Below are 19,700 nucleotides of genomic sequence, written 5' to 3'. Positions count from 1 at the left end.
AAGAAGATAAATTAAATTTGTTAGATTATAAGTAAGAGGATCGACGAACGCATCTTTTAGTGCAAATTAAAATCAGACTCATGTCTGTTTTTCGATAGTTTTACCATTAATCTACAATCGATACATTTTTAAAGCACACAATTTCAACTTAATATTTGACTTCTTCGTTTTAGTTTTCTTTTGATTAATTTCTTTTAAGCTGCCTTCTATAATGTTTTTCATTTTGCCGGATGTTTGCTATGTTAAATTTCCGCTAGCCCTGCTTAAAGATTCGGCGGCGAATCCATCACTCACATAGCTATAATATCCTTCCCCGTCGCCGTCCTGTCTGCGCGTGCATTCCCTTTTTTCAAATTGAATTTTTCCGGCGTTTTAATTTTTTATTATTTTAGGAAATTAAAAGAGATGCCGCTGCGTGTCAACGCCGCGAGGCGAAGACCGTGAAGAGCACAAGCAGGAAAATCAGCCGCGAAATTAGTTCATATGAAATGCATGATGTGGATATAGATGGTGTCTGTGTGTATGTATGTGTGTATATTTTATAGATGGTGTCTGTGCTTCTGTGTCTCAAGCTTCTTTATCGCATCAACTTCCATTCAGCTTAAGGTATCTCACAGATACATGCTAAGCATATATATGCCATAAATCTTTAGGTCCTCTTTGTTATCGCATGTGCTTACATCCAGCGTGGCTCGTTGCCCTATAGTGGTGTTCAAATTAATACATTGCTACATGATTAACTGTTGGGTTTGCTGGCACTTGCCGTCGGCTGGCGTCATTAGAAGATTGGCGTGAGTTTGCGAGTTATAAATTGGAACCCATTTTACGCCACCAAATTTATGGGCAATCCAAGAGGCAAATGTACAAGAGACCCATGCCCATGCAAGAAGCCATGCCGAAAGCTAGGGAAACACAGAAAAGGTGATATTGAAATAAAGATAGTGCCATCGAGAAAGGTGTATTATGTCAATGGCATTGTGCTTTGAGTAAAGTGGCCCATGGAGGACCAGTGAAACTTAGAAACAGAATAAAATAAGTTAAATTGGTATAAAATCTAGGATATGTTAATTGGGCTTAGGTTTCATAGAAAAGCTTCTATACCTAGAGAACTCAGGGAAACCAATCAGTTGTTTTTATAAATATGTTTCAGATGTATCTTTATTCGAAAGCAAATCCCGTAGAAGTAAGATGATAACAGCAAATTGCCCATAATGCAATGCAAGCAATTTGTGTCTTACACATGTGCGTTTCATATTTCTATGCTATAAAACAAAGTAAAAATCATCCCTTAAGTGCAGTTTGTGCCCACCCACCCACCCACAGCATCCACCTAGCTACATATTTCATATGGTTTTCATTGCAATCCAAAACCAGTCACGGATTTCATCAGTAATTTAATGTTCAGATTGCTTTATTTCAGAAACCTAACGCTTACCCTTCCCAAGAACTACCCCCAAAATAGAAAAAATACCTGATTAATGCATTTCAGTTATAATATTATTGTTGTTGTTGCTGATATTGTTTTTGTGATTCTCACTGCCTCGCTGTTCGCTTCTTGTCGCTCGCTTCTTTCATCTTTCAAACAGCAATTCGCGATTCGCTTCACATTTGCACTTTAATGGCTTCATTTGATGTATTGGTGATGTTGCCACGACCAATACACGGCTTCTCCACGGGCGTCCCTCAGGGGTTGAGACGAGGGCTACAAATGTTGCACAAACACCTCGGGAAAGAGGCCGCTGGAACTGCATGAGTTGCAACATGTTATCAAAGGAAATGTAGCTACAAACTGTAAATTTGTTTTAGATTATGATTTCTGCTTACATCGTGACTTTGAATTTTATATATTGAGAATGTTTTAGAAATTCAGAGAAACTTTACAGTCATATAAAAAGTTTTGCTGAGATATAAATCGAAAACAGGTTAAAATTAAAGAATCTTCCTAAGATATTTTTCAGAAAATCTATCAAATATGTAATTCCTTAACTCTTAGTAAGTACTTAAATATAAATAAGCCAAAAAAAAAGTATAAATTGTTTTTGATAACAATTTAATGTAACTCTCAAAAATAAATAATTTAAGCTACTTCTTTGAATTATATTCAAACTGAATTAAAGTAATATTTGTTCATAAGTATTTTGTATTTCGCTAACTTCGCTAACAAAGTTTTATTTGAGCCGCTTTTATCGCCTTAAGATTTCCACTATTAATTTTTGCGCCATACCTTTTGTTCAATTTTTATTTTTTATTTTTTATAGTTCTTATGTTTTTTGGTTTCTTAGCAAAGTTTCAAGTAATTTAACTTTTGACGAGGTTGCATTCTTTTGATCTCTTCAAAAGTGCGTTCGGCATTAAAAACTTACAAAGTTTAAATGCAAATTTCGAGGAAAAAGTTCAAGAAAAAATTAAATATTTTTATAAACGTTTTAAAATTGTTGTTCCGCATTTTTTAATCTAGTGTAAAAGTTCGGTGGAGGAAAATATACTATGGATGAAATAATGCTAAAGGCCTAAAGTTTCAAAACAAGAAAAACTAGAAATGAATAGTTCTTAATGTAATGAATGTAGCTCTTTATTATGAGTAGTAAAAGTATAACTGGAAACGGTTCACATTTTGGGATGATCACAACCAACTTAAAATACGAGACAAGCATGTCAAAAAAGTAATGATAATAAAGATAATAATAAATAACGTCATCCATAATAGTTCAAGGGTATTTAATATTTGGCCTTTTTTTTCTGCTGCTTCTACCGCTTACACATGCCACGCCCCCTTGAGCGTTGTGTGCTTATGAGTATTATTATTATTGTACGTCGCCTACTTCCTGCTCACCACCCTCCTTTGTAGCTTGCCCCGCTCACGCGTTCAATTTGTGTCACGGTCATCGATGGATGCCACAGCTGCTTCTGCGCTTGTGGTTGTCGTTTCTTAACAGTTTTTCGGTGACGTCGCTTAAGAAATCTTAACATCAAATACAAGTGCGTGTGTGTATGCGTGCGCTTGTGCGTGTGTGTGTGTGTGTGCGTGTGAGTGTATGTGCTTGTGGGTGCCACTTGCCACTGGCTGCTCGTTTGGCTCACACGTACACGTGCTGGCAATTACACAGCAGCCACCGCAGACGGAAATTGAAAATGCATTGGGTACGGGCCTTGGGCAACTTCCGAATCGAGTTTCCGTTGCTTGGGGCATATGCACACACACTGGCACATGCCCAGACACACGCACAGAACACTTAGCTCCTTGTTCAGCCCGCAAAAGTTGTTATGAAATTTTTGTGAAAAATTATTTGGAAATTTTTTAGGGCTGACATGCGAGCTTTTCATTTTCACACTTTTCTATTATGAATGACATGTGTTTGCTTCTGTACCCCCATCCGCAAGGCCGCATACACCATTCCCCTTGGCCTGCGCTTGCTTGAAGGATTTTTTCTTTTAGGTGCAATAACACCTCACTTCTTCGTTTCATCTATATTGTTCGTTTTTATGACTGTTGTGATCCTTGTTGTTGTTGTTGCATTCCACGTGCTTCCCGCGCCGTGCCACTGTTATTCGTGCGCCTCAAAATATGCAGCATTTCTTCATTCCAGTCAAGTGCGTATTCTTTTATTGCATAGTTTAAGTTATGAAGCTCGGGAGAGTGTCATCTACTTGAAGTTGTTTCTTAGAAATTTATTTCTCCGTGTACAGAGTGAAGCTCAGCCAAACAATAAAGTGAAGCACCATAATGCTTGGAAATTGTTGCACAAGTTCTTCCTCATGACCTTACGCCTTATCGCCCTAGCCCTTGTATAATTTAAAGGCAAGAGGCACATATATATTAGCAATGTTAATTGTGGGTTAAATCATATTTGTTTTTATCTTACCTCAATTTTACCCATTTTTCCAAATTATTATTAAATATTTCCGTTAATTTCAATTTCTTTCTATTTACTTCAAAAACTACTTCTAAATATATTTTTAATTAATTCTCACGTGATATACATTATTTATATTTACTTCAAATATTATACCTTTTTGAATTTGTATGCTTTCTGGCGAAATTATGACGTTTGAAAACGGCATAACTCCGCCGCTGATCATGGCGAGATTATGTCGTTTTGAAGCGACATAACTCCGCCGCTCTAAAAACGATATATCTCCGCGCTCTAAAAACGACATATATCCGCGCGAAAATATGACGTTTGAAAACGACATAACTCCAATTTTGGACTCGTAAGGATCAGTACTATCGACTGGCATCAAAAAACAAAATCGAAATTTTGACCCAAATCGACCAAAATGGCAAGGGGTTACATTACGATTTTTATCAAAATCTGGTTCGGTTCGAAAATCAAACCTTTTTTGATGATTTTTTTGAATATCTCGGCCAAATAGTGTCCGATTTTCAAATTTTATACCATTTTGGACTCGTAAGGATCAGTACTATCGACTGGCATCAAAAAATAGAAAATCTAAATTTTGACCCAAATCGACCAAAATGGCAAGGGGTTACATCACGATTTTTATCAAAATCGGGTTCGGTTCGAAAATCAAACCTTTTTTGATGATTTTTTTTTAATATCTCGGGCAAATAAAGTCTGATTTTCAAATATTATACCTTTTTGAATTTGTATGCTTTCTGGCGAAATTATGACGTTTGAAAACGACATAACTCCGCCGCTGATCATGGCGAGATTATGTCGTTTTGAAGCGACATAACTCCGCCGCTCTAAAAACGACATATATCCGCGGAAGATATGACGTTTGAAAACGACATAACTCCAATTTTGGACACGTAAGGATCAGTACTATCGACTGGCATCAAAAAATAGAAAATCCAAATTTTGACCCAAATCGACCAAAATGGCAAGGGGTTACATCACGATTTTTATCAAAATCGGGTTCGGTTCGAAAATCAAACATTTTTTGATGATTTTTTTTTAATATCTCGGGCAAATAAAGTCTGATTTTCAAATATTATACCTTTTTGAATTTGTATGCTTTCTGGCGAAATTATGACGTTTGAAAACGACATAACTCCGCCGCTGATCATGGTGAGATTATGTCGTTTTGAAGCGACATAGCTCCGCCGCTCTAAAAATGACATATATCCGCGGAAGATATGACGTTTGAAAACGACATAACTCCAATTTTGGACTCGTAAGGATCAGTACTATCGACTGGCATCAAAAAATAGAAAATCTAAATTTTGACCCAAATCGACCAAAATTGCAAGGGGTTACATCACGATTTTTATCAAAATCGGGTTCGGTTCGAAAATCAAACCTTTTTTGATGATTTTTTTTTAATATCTCGGGCAAATAAAGTCTGATTTTCAAATATTATACCTTTTTGAATTTGTATGCTTTCTGGCGAAATTATGACGTTTGAAAACGACATAACTCCGCCGCTGATCATGGCGAGATTATGTCGTTTTGAAGCGACATAGCTCCGCCGCTCTAAAAACGACATATATCCGCGGAAGATATGACGTTTGAAAACGACATAACTCCAATTTTGGACTCGTAAGGATCAGTACTATCGACTGGCATCAAAAAATAGAAAATCTAAATTTTGACCCAAATCGACCAAAATTGCAAGGGGTTACATCACGATTTTTATCAAAATCGGGTTCGGTTCGAAAATCAAACCTTTTTTGATGATTTTTTTTTAATATCTCGGGCAAATAAAGTCTGATTTTAAAATATTATACCTTTTTGAATTTGTATGCTTTCTGGCGAAATTATGACGTTTGAAAACGACATAACTCCGCCGCTGATCATGGCGAGATTATGTCGTTTTGAAGCGACATAACTCCGCCGCTCTAAAAACGACATATATCCGCGGAAGATATGACGTTTGAAAACGACATAACTCCAATTTTGGACTCGTAAGGATCAATACTATCGACTGGATCAATACTATCCGCGGAAGATATGACGTTTGAAAACGACATAACTCCAATTTTGGACTCGTAAGGATCAATACTATCGACTGGCATCAAAAAATAGAAAATCTAAATTTTGACCCAAATCGACCAAAATGGCAAAGGGTTACATCACGATTTTTATCAAAATCGGGTTCGGTTCGAAAATCAAACCTTTTTTGATGATTTTTTTTTAATATCTCGGGCAAATAAAGTCTGATTTTCAAATATTATACCTTTTTGTTATTGTATGCTTTCTGGCGAAATTATGACGTTTGAAAACGACATAACTCCGCCGCTGATCATGGCGAGATTATGTCGTTTTGAAGCGACATAACTCCGCCGCTCTAAAAACGATATATCTCCGCGCTCTAAAAACGACATATATCCGCGCGAAGATATGACGTTTGAAACACATATGTGAAATCCAGCTGGATCGGACCACTATATCATATAGCTGCCATAGGAACGATCGGTCGAAAATAAAGTTTTTGTATGAAAAAACATTTTGTTTATCAAGTTGTCTTGACCAAACTCGGCATTTGTTAGTTTTACTATACTCCTCATATATATGCTTAATCCTATTAAGATCGGACCACTATATCATATAGCTGCCATAGGAACGATCGCTCGAAAATTAAGTTGTAGTATGAAAAAACACTTTGTTTATCAAGATATCTTGCCCAAACTCGGCATTAACTATTTTCCCTGTGCTTCTTAGATACGGGCAAAGCACTATAAGCATTATGAAAAGGTTGGGTCAGCAAGGGCATTAGATTTTCGGTGTGCCGAAGATAGCCTTTCTTTCTAGTTCTTATTGATATGATACATTTTCTTTTGATGTGTTTCGATTTTTCCGATCAACTTCAAATTTATTTGTTTTAAGAAATCTTTAATTGTTTCGATGTGCTCAAAACAATTTCGATTTAATCTGAATTTAAAATTAAATGCTTAGTGAAATGTTTACCAAAAGCTCCTAGTTTTCATACCCAATACATATTAAACTACCCTCAAATCCGCATCGCATGTACAAACTCTTCATTTTATTAAATAGTTGTCTTCATTACTGTTGCTTCTAATGATCTTCGCCCGCACACAACATCCAATTGCAAGACAAATCAAATGTGGCTTCAAAGAGAAACCTAACCAAATTTCAATCAATTTGAACTAACAAGCGACAGATTGGAAACCTAACGAATCAATTGCGTTGCCAAAAAAGAGACAAAGGAGCGAAACGAGCAGCTGAGAATATCAAGAGAAAATTGTCTGCTTAATGCCGACTTCAACAATTGCCATTGCGACTGCGATGCAAACGTCGAATTTCACATTACATCACAGGCCCAAAAATCAGCTAAAGACGCCGGGCGAACGGCTGAGGTACAGGAAAAAAAAGGCGGTTTGATAGTTTCACTAAATCGATTTGTGTTGCAAAGCATTAAACGCCCTTAAAAACGACTGAAGCCCAGCCAGTATACAGCTATAGGACACAGGCGCAGGACATGGCCAAAGCAAGTAGCATCATTACTCAAGCGAATGGGGTCATCAACAGCATCAGTCGATGAGATGAACCATCGCCCATGGACTACGTACCAAGTGCGGGAGTACAGTGTAGCATGGCTCGTAGCCCACACAACAACAAGTGCAATCAATTTGGGACAGCCAAAGGACTACTCCTACTCTTTCAGTTCCTCTAGCACTCCTTGCATTGTGGGTGCAATTTACGTGCCTGATGCTGATGCTGGTAATTGAAATGCAAAAATATTTGGAAATTTGCATGGGACTTACACAAGGCATGACCCGAAATGCAGCGGATGCGTTTGCATTTAACAAAGGCCGACAACAACAACAGCAACAACGGCAACAACTGCTGGCAGCTGATGATATTGCTGATAATGATGATGGACAGCAACTTGAATCACTTGCGGTTAATGATGATGAGCATATGCGAGCAGCAAAAAAAGTAAAAATAAAACTTCAGTACAAGTGATTTCTTCCAAATGAACGATAAGGGTATATCCTCTAATGCGATTAAGAATGGAAAAATGGAAAAACTATAATATACAACCTACAAAGCGAAAATGTTCGCTATAGCTCTAAAAGTGCACAAGATAGGAGTATGCCGGTTTTGATATTTGTTTTTTATCCAGCGATTAAGAAATTGCCTGAGAACGAAGCACGTTATCTCTCAAAGTGTGTGATTATAGTTGATGTTATTTTATATTATTTGGAAGCTTTAGGATTTATCCAAAACAAACCTACCAATTTTTCCATCCTACATTTTTTCAGTCTACAGGCTTGTCTTACCACAGTATATATCATATAATACATCCCTTTTCAATCGAGCAACAACATCCGAGTGCAATTATAAGTGCACACATAATATATGGCATGCATATATATTGCATTCCCTTGATATGAGCTGAGATAGTTTGCATCCCAGATACAAGTATTAAAGTGGTTTTGCTGTTGTGCGAAAGTGTTCCCTTTACTCTCTAAACCAAGCCCACACAAACCTCCCTCCCTCACCACGACACTCCAAAGTTAAGTTAAGTTGAGCTCGGTTCGGTTTGGTTAACTCGCTTGGCTTCATTGCTTTTGTTCTCGCTTGAATGAGTTTGGCAATTTCAATGTATCTGCATTGAGTGGCATACATTGTGTATGCGCAATATTTGGGTATGTTCTATAAGGGCATGAATATGATCAGTAAATCATCGAGCACTCAATAATGGCAGAATTCAGTTCAAGTACAAGGCACGTACAAATTCAAAAAATATTCAGATAATTTCTAAACACAACAACACTGCTTCTGTGACAGTCCCAGAGATAATAACACTTTTTCCTATCTTGCTCGGTTAAAGTTTCAGCATAGTGCTGAAAGAAAATATCTGCGGAGATTAAGTAAAATGTTTTTTCTAAAAATCTAGAAAAAATAATCCTTTCCATGCTTGTTACCTTAATAATAGCACACAAAAAGGAATCTCAAATATTGAGGACCTCTCGAAGCAAAGTAAAATCCAGAAACTATGAGCATATAAGTAGCTAGTCAATAGTCAGGTTGTCTCTGATAAAACTTATATCTACCGAAAATGTGAATTTTTTTCAACACTTTAATTCCAATCGAAAAATATTGCGACAGTCACTTGCAGCCGCTTGACTTTTCGATAAAGTAGTGAAACATTCTGTGAAAAGTTGCTGCCATTTTGAAAAAGTCAATAAATTCCACTCGGTGTGCACACACACACACACAACTGTGTGTACTGAATGCCAGCGGATTGCTGAAATGTGTGTTAAAGTGCGACCCGATGAATGACCGGGGCGAGAGTCACCATTGCAAATACCCGTAGTTAACCAATAAAATTCAAAGAGTCTGTGATTTTGTACCTCTTTTTCGTGTTTTATGTGCACTGTGCCAATAGCATTCTCTTTTCCATTTTTAAACCCTGAATCCATTAAAAATGGGTAAAAAGGGTATATTGTATTTGTGCAAAATGTAAATGTATGTAACAAGCAGAAGGTGGCGTCTCCGACCCCATAAAGCATATATATTCTTGATCAGCATTAATAGAGTCGATCTAGTCGTGTCCGTCTGTGTCTGTTTTTTTAATTTATCTTTATTACTTCAATCGAGCGCGTTGCATGAACTGCATTTGGTATTAAAATAAGAGGGTTCAGGGTATTCCCTAGTCGGGAGCTCCCGACTAGAACCTCATACTTGTTTACACTTGTAAAAATAAATTTTTTTTTTGTTTCTGCGAGTGTGTACGGCAAAAGAATTTGGGGTCAATAAAGACACACTACTTATACTCTATTGACATCTAAAGGCGCATCCAAGTATCGGCCACACTGAACTCATTGATCTCTGGAACTATTGAATTTGGTGGACAGATTTTCAATTACCCTAATAGATACCCAAATACCTAACGTAAGAATCAACATCTTAAGTTACATTAGTGAATAAAGACGCGTCGAGCAATCGATAAAACTCTATAAAGTGAATTGAACTCGAACTATAAGAGGTAGACTTTTGAAAACTGTTAAGTTTCATTATAGTCCTATAGGTCTTATACAGTAGAAACACATGATACATGTTTAATTTAATAGTAGCGTATCTCTTAGCTAGTCCACTCATTTGGCTTCGGAAAATTAGCTTTAAATTGGATATTTTTCAACTACAGTTGCGAAGTTGTTTTGACCGAAAAATGATTGTCAAAACTTGCTGCTCGTAAATCATTTTTGGCACAGCTGTCGATTTTGCACTGGACTGGCTGCTATTTTGCTTACCAATTTTGACAAGTGCTCTCTGCTCGGCCGAGTGACTGATGCAACTTTGATGATTGTGATGCCCGATTGGCACCGGATCAGCTTGCGTTGAGTCCAAATAGTGGCAAAGTTGTTGACTGACACACATGCCCCCCGAACCCATTTCAAATGATTTGGCCATTACATTTTTGCCATTTGCGTAACTTGAGATGATGAAGCGTAGCCCAGTTTCCATAATAGTTGAAATGAGGGTTGTTGTGCGGCAATACATTACAGTTTGACATTCACGGCTCCCAGGGGCACTATTTGATATGTGTGTGTCGTATGTCAAACGCCCTCACACATAATTAATAGTATTTCTTCGAATTGTGCACAATTTAAAGCATGTCAATTAATTTCAAATGCAATTACAATACATTTTTAACCATATTTTATTTGTTATATATTACATTTTAAATTTGTAAATAAATAAATTCAAATCAGCTACGAAAGTTGCTCGTAATTTATAAAACCATGTGATTTAAATAAAAGATAATGTCCGCGTTAATTCAATGACATTAATTGAAATGCAACGCATGTGCCATATGATTCTCTGTATTGTTGTTGTAAATTATATTTTTCTGCTGTCGATTATCGTTTTTATGCTGTCCTGTCATTTATGTTTCTCTGTCACACGCCCTGCTGCTCAATTTAAAGCATTATTTTTTGTATATTTCCCCACAAAATTGCAATTATAATGTGCAGTAGGGGTAGCTTATACACAATGTTAGGGGTGGTCAGGCGTTTAACTCTTTATAAATTGCATTCGGCATATGTATTTTAATGATTTTCCACACAAGTTCATTGTAAACCATTACGTGGCAACAAATTTTAATTTTTAATCGCGAAGATTTATTTTCAGTTTATGAGCGCTGATTCGCATAGCTAATGTCTGCCAAAATTTATTTAAGATGTTACCTTTTTATTAAAGACACCTGGCTCAAATGGAAGTGTCCTTCAGATGCTGTACAAAATATTACGTAATTACGTAACAAGCGTGTTTTTAGAAAAATCACGAAATGCATTAGAACGCTGTTTATATACTATATTAAACTCTCTTAAGCTTAACATGCATAGATATATTAAAAGATAAATTCATAAATATACCTTATCTATCATGCAGAAATCGATTTTTGCTTAAAGAGCGTATGTCTTTTTAAGCAAATGGTGAAGGTCTAATGCCTCTAAAAGTCATTGTTTTTGCTGGTACTTAACAGCCAGCCAGGGTTAAGCCCTAAGATAGTAAGCTGCCCGAACGTAACGCTTGCAACCCTTAAAACACACATTGCCCCCATATTGCTCCCCGATTGCCATAGCAAGCAGAGCTTCAGACGAATTTCAAATTTATAGCATCTGATCTTTGGCTTAATTCAATTTTTTTTTTGTTTTTTGTTTTTTGCCTAGGAAAAGTTTTCTCTTTGTGCTACCCTCGAGATGCGTTACCCACAGGGGACAGTTTGACATGCATTTGTGCCCAAGGGTTGCGAGTTGCTGGCTGTCTTGAGGCAGGGTAAGCCAGCCTACCTGTTTGCAAAAAAAAAAAAAATAATAATAAAAAGAAACACGAAAAACTCAACTTCAACGATGGCTACATACAAACAATTATGTTGTATCTAGCGACTAAGGGTAGATTTTCACAGTCTGACTAACCCCTGGGGGCTGCAACCATGTGTAAAGCTGGCATATGGACGACCCTACGCAAAGACTTATTTATCTATCGTAAAACTAGCCGACGGCTACTTACACAGTAATGCCAAGAAATTAGTTTATTAGGATTTGCCTGGCAAATCTCTTCTCAACCCAAGAAATATACATACATCATATATATGTATATATATATATATATAAATACTTAGGTAAATGGGCGTGGCAAGGCATAAACAAACTCGATTTATTGTTTGCTTTTAGCAAATAAAGAGCAAAAGCCATAAATATGCATGCAAAAGTTGTGTTTGCACCTTTTTCTGTGGTTTCTGCTCTGCCATGTCTCAGTTTGTGTGTGTTTGTGGCAACTCTGGCCGCACAACTGTACCTAAAGCATACCCACTCCACCAATTACATGTAACAATCGTGTTCACTTTTTATAAATATTTGAACAAAGGGAAAGCGCGAATAAAATAACAAACAAACAATTTTTATTTTTATAGCTTTTGCATAAAAGCAACAGGCAAGAAAACGATTCCAAACAAATGCGATGCTGTATGCATGGAAATGGCAGCAATGGTACACAAAATGATGGAGCAGCAATTGTGCACCTGCAGGAAAAACGCTCTAAAAAGACTCTAAAGTGCGTCATCAAAAGAATAGACGAGCTTACTGAAAGCTCAAGCGATCATTAAGCACATCATTTTTAAAGACCAATTTGATGTAAAAGAACATATTTAAAGTTCATTAGAACTCTATTAAAATTCATCTGAAACTTTAATTCAACTTAAAGCTCTGTACTCTGTAACAGATAGTGCATACCTGAAATTTGCTGAGCAAATTACCGGTGACATAAGAATTCAAAATCATAATTTTTTTACGTTTGGTTGGTTGCTGGAAATTGTGTGACAGGAGCAAGGCTCCCTAAGAGAGAGAGAGAGAGAGAGAGAGAGAGCTGTGAAATGTCACACAAAAGCTGCGTAAGATGTCAACTGCAGTTGGCAGTTGTTGCAATGCAGTTTTTAAAAATCTTATGACAGATTACGTTACATTTGCCCCTACAAAGCTAACGTGCTCGTTACAAGTGTAATATTTAAAAAATGTGCATATGATAGATATGGTACTACTTAAGCTTTCCTTAAGTTATGGGCGACCTTTACATACAATTTAAGCTTTAATTTTTCCTAATATTAGTCGGCCTACAAAATTTAAAGTCTGAAAACTGTGCTAAGCTTGCTCATGATGTTAGACAAATGTCTAATGAGCTTTAAATTAAGTTAAAGCTGAAAGTCGCAAGTTTAATGCGCTGTACAGAACAACGATCATGGCGAAGTTCGACCTGTTTAACTGAGGACTTAGCTGTGCGTGAGAGGCTTACTTTAGCATCAAAATAAGCTTTAATTCCATAATGAGTATTCATTTCATAATTGACCAACGCAAGGCAATGACCACAACGCTTTAACTTCCATCCACATAATCATCTATGGTCTATTCTGTCGACCAGTTAATTGAAAACCAAAGCTACATACAATTGCCGCCGCAAGCCACAGCTTTTGCTCATCGTCGACTTCAGAGCTTAATTAATTAGCAGCTAATTAAACGGTGCACATATTTATATTGGACCTCGCTCTCGACCACCCACTGGCTGACAGAATGTCTGACTGTTTGGCGTTGCCACCCAGTTCGATGGCAGCCGTGTCTGGCTGCTTGTGGTCCTGCTTAAAAATTAACCATTCGCGTTGGAAATTGAGCGTGGCAGACGTGACGAGCGTTTTTGCAAAACCGCATTCACAGGCAGCCCAGCGACTAATCTGTCTACCCCCTTGCCACCATTTATCAGCCCCAGTTAAACTCTTTCTCTACCTTTTTTTCTCGCTCGCATACAAGTTGATTAATTAAACTGTTGACAATTTTAAAAGCGTTCCTCGTGTTGCTCCACTTCCACTCCTGCAGTCCATGATTCGCATTATTCACAGCTTAACATATTACTCTACCCCTCTCTTTCTGTCCATTCGCTGCCGAGACCCTCTCTCGCTTTTTCTTTCTCTTTCTCTTTCTCTGCTTGTTGTTGTAATTTGTTGTGGTTTATTGCTTTTGTCCACTTTGCTGTCTGTGACAAATGCACTAGAAAATTGGCTGTTTTTGCGTTACAAGGAGAAAGAGAGAGACAGAGTAGAAGAATAAACGAGAGAGAAATGTGTAGCCGGAAAATGTGTTGGGAATCATCCATGAAAATGCAGGCGCATCTAAAGGGTTTGAATAGGTGCTTTAAACAATTCAAACTTTTGCGGTTTAGTTGTGAAAATTCTTTGTCTATCAGAGAAGAGCGTGCAAGGGACAAAGTGAATAAGAAATATTCCGTAATTTTAGATTAATATTACATTGATACCGTCTGTTTATAAACTTTAAATACTGCATCGTTTAAAAATATTATGTGATCTGCTGTAATTTTCCAACGGCATAACCTGCGATTAAGCAACCCCAGACATGAATCCTCAATGCATATTCTAGACTTGGCAGTACATGAGTCCTCTTCAATAATAACAATAATAATATTGTTAGTAATTCTAGACTACACGATTTATTTGACTTCCTTTTGAGCTGGATTGTAAATTGTGTGTTTGTTGCTTTCCAGTATTTTAATTTGAGAATTCGTATTAAATTAATAACAAGAGACAACTTTTTGGAGACCCAAAATGATATACAGTGAGATTTGATCTATGCTGTAGATTAAAAGTCTTTTTTTTATGTATATGCTATTGGGATACTCTATTTATATTAACGAGCCCTCGAAGCAGATGGCCTGTGAAAATTTATGCCATTGTCCTGACCCACAGCACAGAAAATACCCATTAATCCACCAACGTGTGCCGCATTAGCACTAAAATTTGATGGGAGCGTGTAGAGAGAGATGGGGAGAAAGAGCAGATATTTATTCTGGCTTTAAGTCAATTTTAATTGAAACCGCAACAAAACGATTAAAACTAAGCTCGTCCAACAGCACAGGACCCTAAAAAAGGACACGCTCAAACTGTTTTTAGTACCGGGGTATAAACTTAACTTTGACACCAAACTCAATTAAAATGCTTAATAAAAAATGCATATGTATGCGGACAGTAGGGGGAGTATCTTTGACTAGTATGTAGATCCTTTCCGGGCCGGGTAACTGTTCATGCTGTTCCTGCTGCTGATGCTGCTGGGCCGCATAAATTAATAAACTTGATAGAGTCGACAGTCGGAAATAGAAGCAGGATTGGATGCGGATGTGTAAGTGGAAGAAACTGGGAGTGGGAGTTGGAGTAGGGATAGGTATAGGAGCAACTGGCATAAAAACTAAACGAGTTTTCAGCGCTAGGCGACACGTACGCAGAGAGTAGCTGCAATTAAAATTTTAGTGCTCAACAGGATGCGAGGACCGGAGGAAGGAAAAGCGGGCGACAATGCGGCGGGGACGGAGCTGGGGTTATGGGCAGACATTTTGCTTGTAGGCGTTCCATTGGCGACACATTCGTCCGTTTTTCAAGTGCTCAAATTTCACTACAAACGCATACTGACAGCTAAACACACACACACAGACACAAACTCACACGCACGCACACACACAGACACATACTCAGACACACGCACACTCGGGCAAAGCAACCGCTTCCGCAGCTGCAAATCGTCCGGCGACAACCTGCTCTGGGCATAAATAAATTGTGTTGCATACTTTTATGCTACACTGCAGTTGCTGTTTGTTGTTGCTTGTGGCTGCGGCATGTAGTTGTTGCTTTTGTTGTTGTTGTACCTGACAGCATGCAGTTTGCGCCAGAACTTTCGGTTAATGATAATATTTGTAAAACGCTTGATGATGCGTGAGTGGGTCCTCTTCTCACCCTGTCTCTTTCATCAGGAGAGAGCTCTGGCTCCCTCCCTCTCTGTCTAACTCTAATGTTTTAAGCATGTACAAGTTTTTGGCAACAGTGAAAATCGTATGTTACTCACACATGCACAAACACACGCAATCGCTTTTCAAAACTGTCAACACAGCTCCCTACAATAGATGCTTGGCAGGGTTGCCAACCGCATGCCATGTTAATAGCACTGCAACCCATACAATATACCAATTTTTATGAGCCTATGCTAAAAGTAAGGCTTTAAAATTTCATATCTAGAAAAAGGCTTAGAGGCGCACTCGCAAATGTAATGCATGTAGATATGCCTTAAACATGACCTTTTATGCCACTTTAATGGGCTGCAACAAACAAAAGGTCTGAACACAAAATTCCAGTTGACAAACAATGAATTCTTGAAGCATAATTAAAAGTAATAGCAAAATAGTTGCCATGTAGCTTTTAAATTGTAATTTGCTAAAGAATTTCGTGCAATTAAATTCAATTAAGAACAGATTCCAGACACCATGCCAGCCCATCTGGCAGCCCTGGCCATAGAGTACTGCTTGGGCGCCACACAGGCAGAGACGTGCCCGAATAAATCAAAACAATTTAGCAAGCATTTCACAAACATAATATAAATACAATATATAATTACGAGAAGGCACACACTTCAATTTGTTGTATGAGCGGGCGTGTGTGTGTGTATGTGTGTGTGAGTAGTTATTTAAAACTGTTGCCAAAAATTTACTGACATATTGTTTGTTTATGGCAACGACTTTCCCATTATTGTAATTATAGGATTTAACGTAATTTCTTGCTGTTGTTGGCGCTCGTGTTGCTGATGTTATTATTTATAGTTTATGGTGTTTGCGTTGTCGCCAACACTTGTTGTTATTGTTGTTTAAGTGTGTAATTAAACGTCAGCTCGTATTTCGGTCTGTCACATAAGCACGCATTAAATTTAACAGTAACACGCATGCTATTTGATAGGCACTCGCTAAGAGTTTGACAGTCACACGCGCGGCGTGTAAAGGCTCGCTCACTTAGGTTTGGCAGTCACATTCTGAGTCCTGGACTGACGTACTTGCTATACGATTTCAAGAGCTTGCAGTCTCGTTGTGAAAGTTTGACAAGCACACACTAAGGTTTTGATGCGGTTGTGACAGTTTGACAAATCACACGCTGCAAGTAAGTTTTATATACAGTTGCTGCACATTTAGTCATATGGCGAGCGGATGAGTCACATTGTATTCTCTTGAGGCACTTAATTAAATAAAAGTGTGTATGTTTAACAGTCATTTGGTAAGGGTTTGGGAGTCAAGTTGTCACAGGGTATCTGAATCATACGGTAAGCCTGACAGGCATTTGCTTTGAGCATCAAGCTCTTTATTTTGTCATTTCTTAACTACCTTAACACCCTAAATTCGGCTAGCGGTCGATCTCGCCAAAAACTATGTCCAGCGAACCGATAATAGCCACAACGTCGGCTAGCAGATATGAAGGCGAAAGTTTGCTCAGAAGTGCCAAATGCGTAAAGGAAGCGGGCCGAATCTTGCATCGATATGGTCGCGAACTACCATCCGAAACCAGATAAACCCCGAACTCGCCCTTGGGCGACTCAACGGCCGTGTAGGTCTCTCCCGGCGGGACACAATAGCCCTGCGAGAAGTGCTTGAAGTGATGTATGAGATCCTCCATGCCACTCTTCATTTTGCGACGCTGTGGCGGCATAATCTTGCGATCATCCACCTTGATGTGACCCGGCGGCATCAAGTTCAAGCACTGCAAAATGATACTGCACGACTCGCGCATTTCACGCAAGCGCACGAGGTAACGATCGTAGCAATCGCCCTGAGAGCCGATGACCACGTTGAATTTCATATCGGCATAGGCATCGTAGGGCTGCTGTTTGCGCAGATCCCATTTGATGCCCGTGGCCCGTAGTACGGGACCCGTGCAGCCATAGTTGAGTGCGTCGTGCGCCGAGATGCGGCCGATGCCAATGTTGCGCATGCGCCAAATGCGATTATCAGTAACGACATCCTCGACCTCATCGAGGCGATCGCTGAAGGCTATGATAAACCGATACAGATCATCGCTGAAGCCTAAGGGCATGTCCTGGGCCACACCGCCTGGTCTAATATACGCCGCGTGCAGACGAGCGCCTGACAAGCGCTCTGAAAACTCGTACAGCTTCTCGCGTTCCTCGAAAAGCCAGAAAAGCGGCGTGATGGCGCCACAGTCCAGCACGGATGAGCTCACGGCCATGGTGTGATTGGTGAGACGCATCAGCTCGCCGCAGAGGGTGCGAATGAACTTGGCCCTGGGTGGGATCTCAATGTTCAGCAGCTTCTCTACGGCCAGAGAATAGGCCTGCTCGCAGGCCATACATGAGACATAGTCGAGTCGATCAAAATAGGGCAAGGCCTGGGTGTAAGTCTTGTACTCGATGAGTTTCTCCGTGCCTCGATGCAATAAGCCAATATGCGGATCAGCCGAGAGCACCGTCTCATTGTCCAGCTCCAGGATCATGCGAAGCACTCCATGTGCCGCTGGATGTGCGGGCCCAAAGTTGATGAACTTGCTGCGAAATGTTCGATTGATGGGCGGAAAGTAGCGACTCGATGGATTCGGCCGCTTCTTCCATTCATCGCCCATGGGCCAAAAGACCTGGCCCTGGAATTGCTCCAAATATTCCGGATCTGGATACCAGTAGTGTGTGTCACGGGGCTCATAGGGTTGACCAGGTGGATGCACCGAATCCCAATCGATTTCACAATTCGGCTGCAAGTGATCGGGTCGCTCGCGACAGCATTCCTCACTGGTTTCTGTGGATTGAACAAGCTCTAGTTAAGGGGATTCCTCTTAAGCGGACAGCTAAAACCCACGTTCACAGTCGCCGGATGTGAAGAAACGCGAATTTATCCACTTGGGCATAGATACTGACAGTCTGGGCCGCTTGAAGGACCACCTAAAGCTATACGAGTTCAAATTCAAATATTTTTTTGAAAAATTATCTCGATAGGCATTGAAACGATGTATTTCCGATGGTGTAAAAAGTTTTTCCGCCAGCTCTTGCATCTTACCCAATCGCCGGGCCATTTTCAAGTCAAATTAATTGAAAATAGTTTGCCAATATTTTCGTCAAATTTTATGAGTTTGAAATGGTTAAAAACTAATATATTATATCTAGACGGCTTTTGTATGAAGTTTTTACAGTGGCATACTACTTTGATTAAAATTTGTATTGATTGGAAACTAGGTTTGTAAATGATTTTTTTTCTTAATGATTCGTCTTTAAAACTATCTCAATCAATGATGATGTTAAGCCTTGGCGTAGTATTACAAAATGGATTTTTAGGATTCATAGATAATGAATTATTTGCTGATATTGAAGATTTGAAACATATAGAGAGAAGGATAAAGTGTTTCCTGCAGACCCATATCATTTTTGGATCCAAAAGCGACTCTGGGAAATTGTGCAAATTAAGGAAGGCAATATTTATCTATCAATATCTAATAAACTTATTTAACTGCTAATTTTGTAGCGTAATAGTTCGCTTTTAAGCTTCACATTGATCCGTAAAGATTATTGCTTTAAATTTGCTTCTTAAGTTTGGATTACCAGTAATCCGGACTGAATTGAAATGGTCATTCATCAAATGGGACTATCCCTTTTCGATCTAACTCGCTAATATTGTTTTTCATTTTATATTCTTTATAATAGATATTCGATGATCATTATCACTTTGCGCACCACAAGGTGTCGAAGCGTTCACTGACACCCGCCACACATCATCAGACCCGCCTCGACTTGGATGAGCGCGTCCATTGGGCCAAACAGCAGCGGGCAAAGTCGCGATCCAAGCGCGATTTTATACGCATGCGACCATCGCGCACCTCCTCTCGAGCCTTGTCGCTGGTGGATGTGATGACCTTCGATGATCCCAAATGGCCCCAGATGTGGTATCTGGTAA

The 19,700-nt window shown here is 38.9% G+C and overlaps 2 protein-coding genes across 3 annotated transcripts in view; one reads left to right on the top strand and one right to left on the bottom strand.

Moving 5' to 3' along the window:
• Nucleotides 1–19,700, top strand: part of LOC115770948 (furin-like protease 1) — a 188,260-nt gene that overhangs the window by 156,026 nt on the left and 12,534 nt on the right. For both annotated transcript variants that reach the window (XM_030716408.1, XM_030716409.1), the window contains exon 5: nucleotides 19,451–19,696. In XM_030716408.1, the coding sequence (XP_030572268.1) occupies nucleotides 19,451–19,696 (246 nt within the window). The remainder of the gene's footprint in view (nucleotides 1–19,450; nucleotides 19,697–19,700) is intronic.
• LOC115770949 (NADH-ubiquinone oxidoreductase 49 kDa subunit) lies at nucleotides 16,419–18,912 on the bottom strand. Its single transcript, XM_030716410.1, has 2 exons — nucleotides 18,612–18,912; nucleotides 16,419–18,551 (listed from the first exon to the last, which is right to left on the bottom strand). Exons 1-2 carry the CDS (start codon nucleotides 18,823–18,825, stop codon nucleotides 17,152–17,154), a joined length of 1,614 nt encoding a protein of 537 aa, XP_030572270.1. The 5' UTR covers nucleotides 18,826–18,912; the 3' UTR covers nucleotides 16,419–17,151.

The sequence above is a fragment of the Drosophila novamexicana genome, unplaced genomic scaffold, assembly GCF_003285875.2.
Source record: "Drosophila novamexicana strain 15010-1031.04,08,12 unplaced genomic scaffold, DnovRS2.1 tig00004560-arrow-pilon, whole genome shotgun sequence".
NCBI classification, from domain to species: Eukaryota; Metazoa; Arthropoda; class Insecta; order Diptera; family Drosophilidae; genus Drosophila; species Drosophila novamexicana.
The sequence above is the reverse complement of the archived record's forward strand: the minus strand, read 5'-3'. Positions and strand labels throughout refer to the sequence as shown.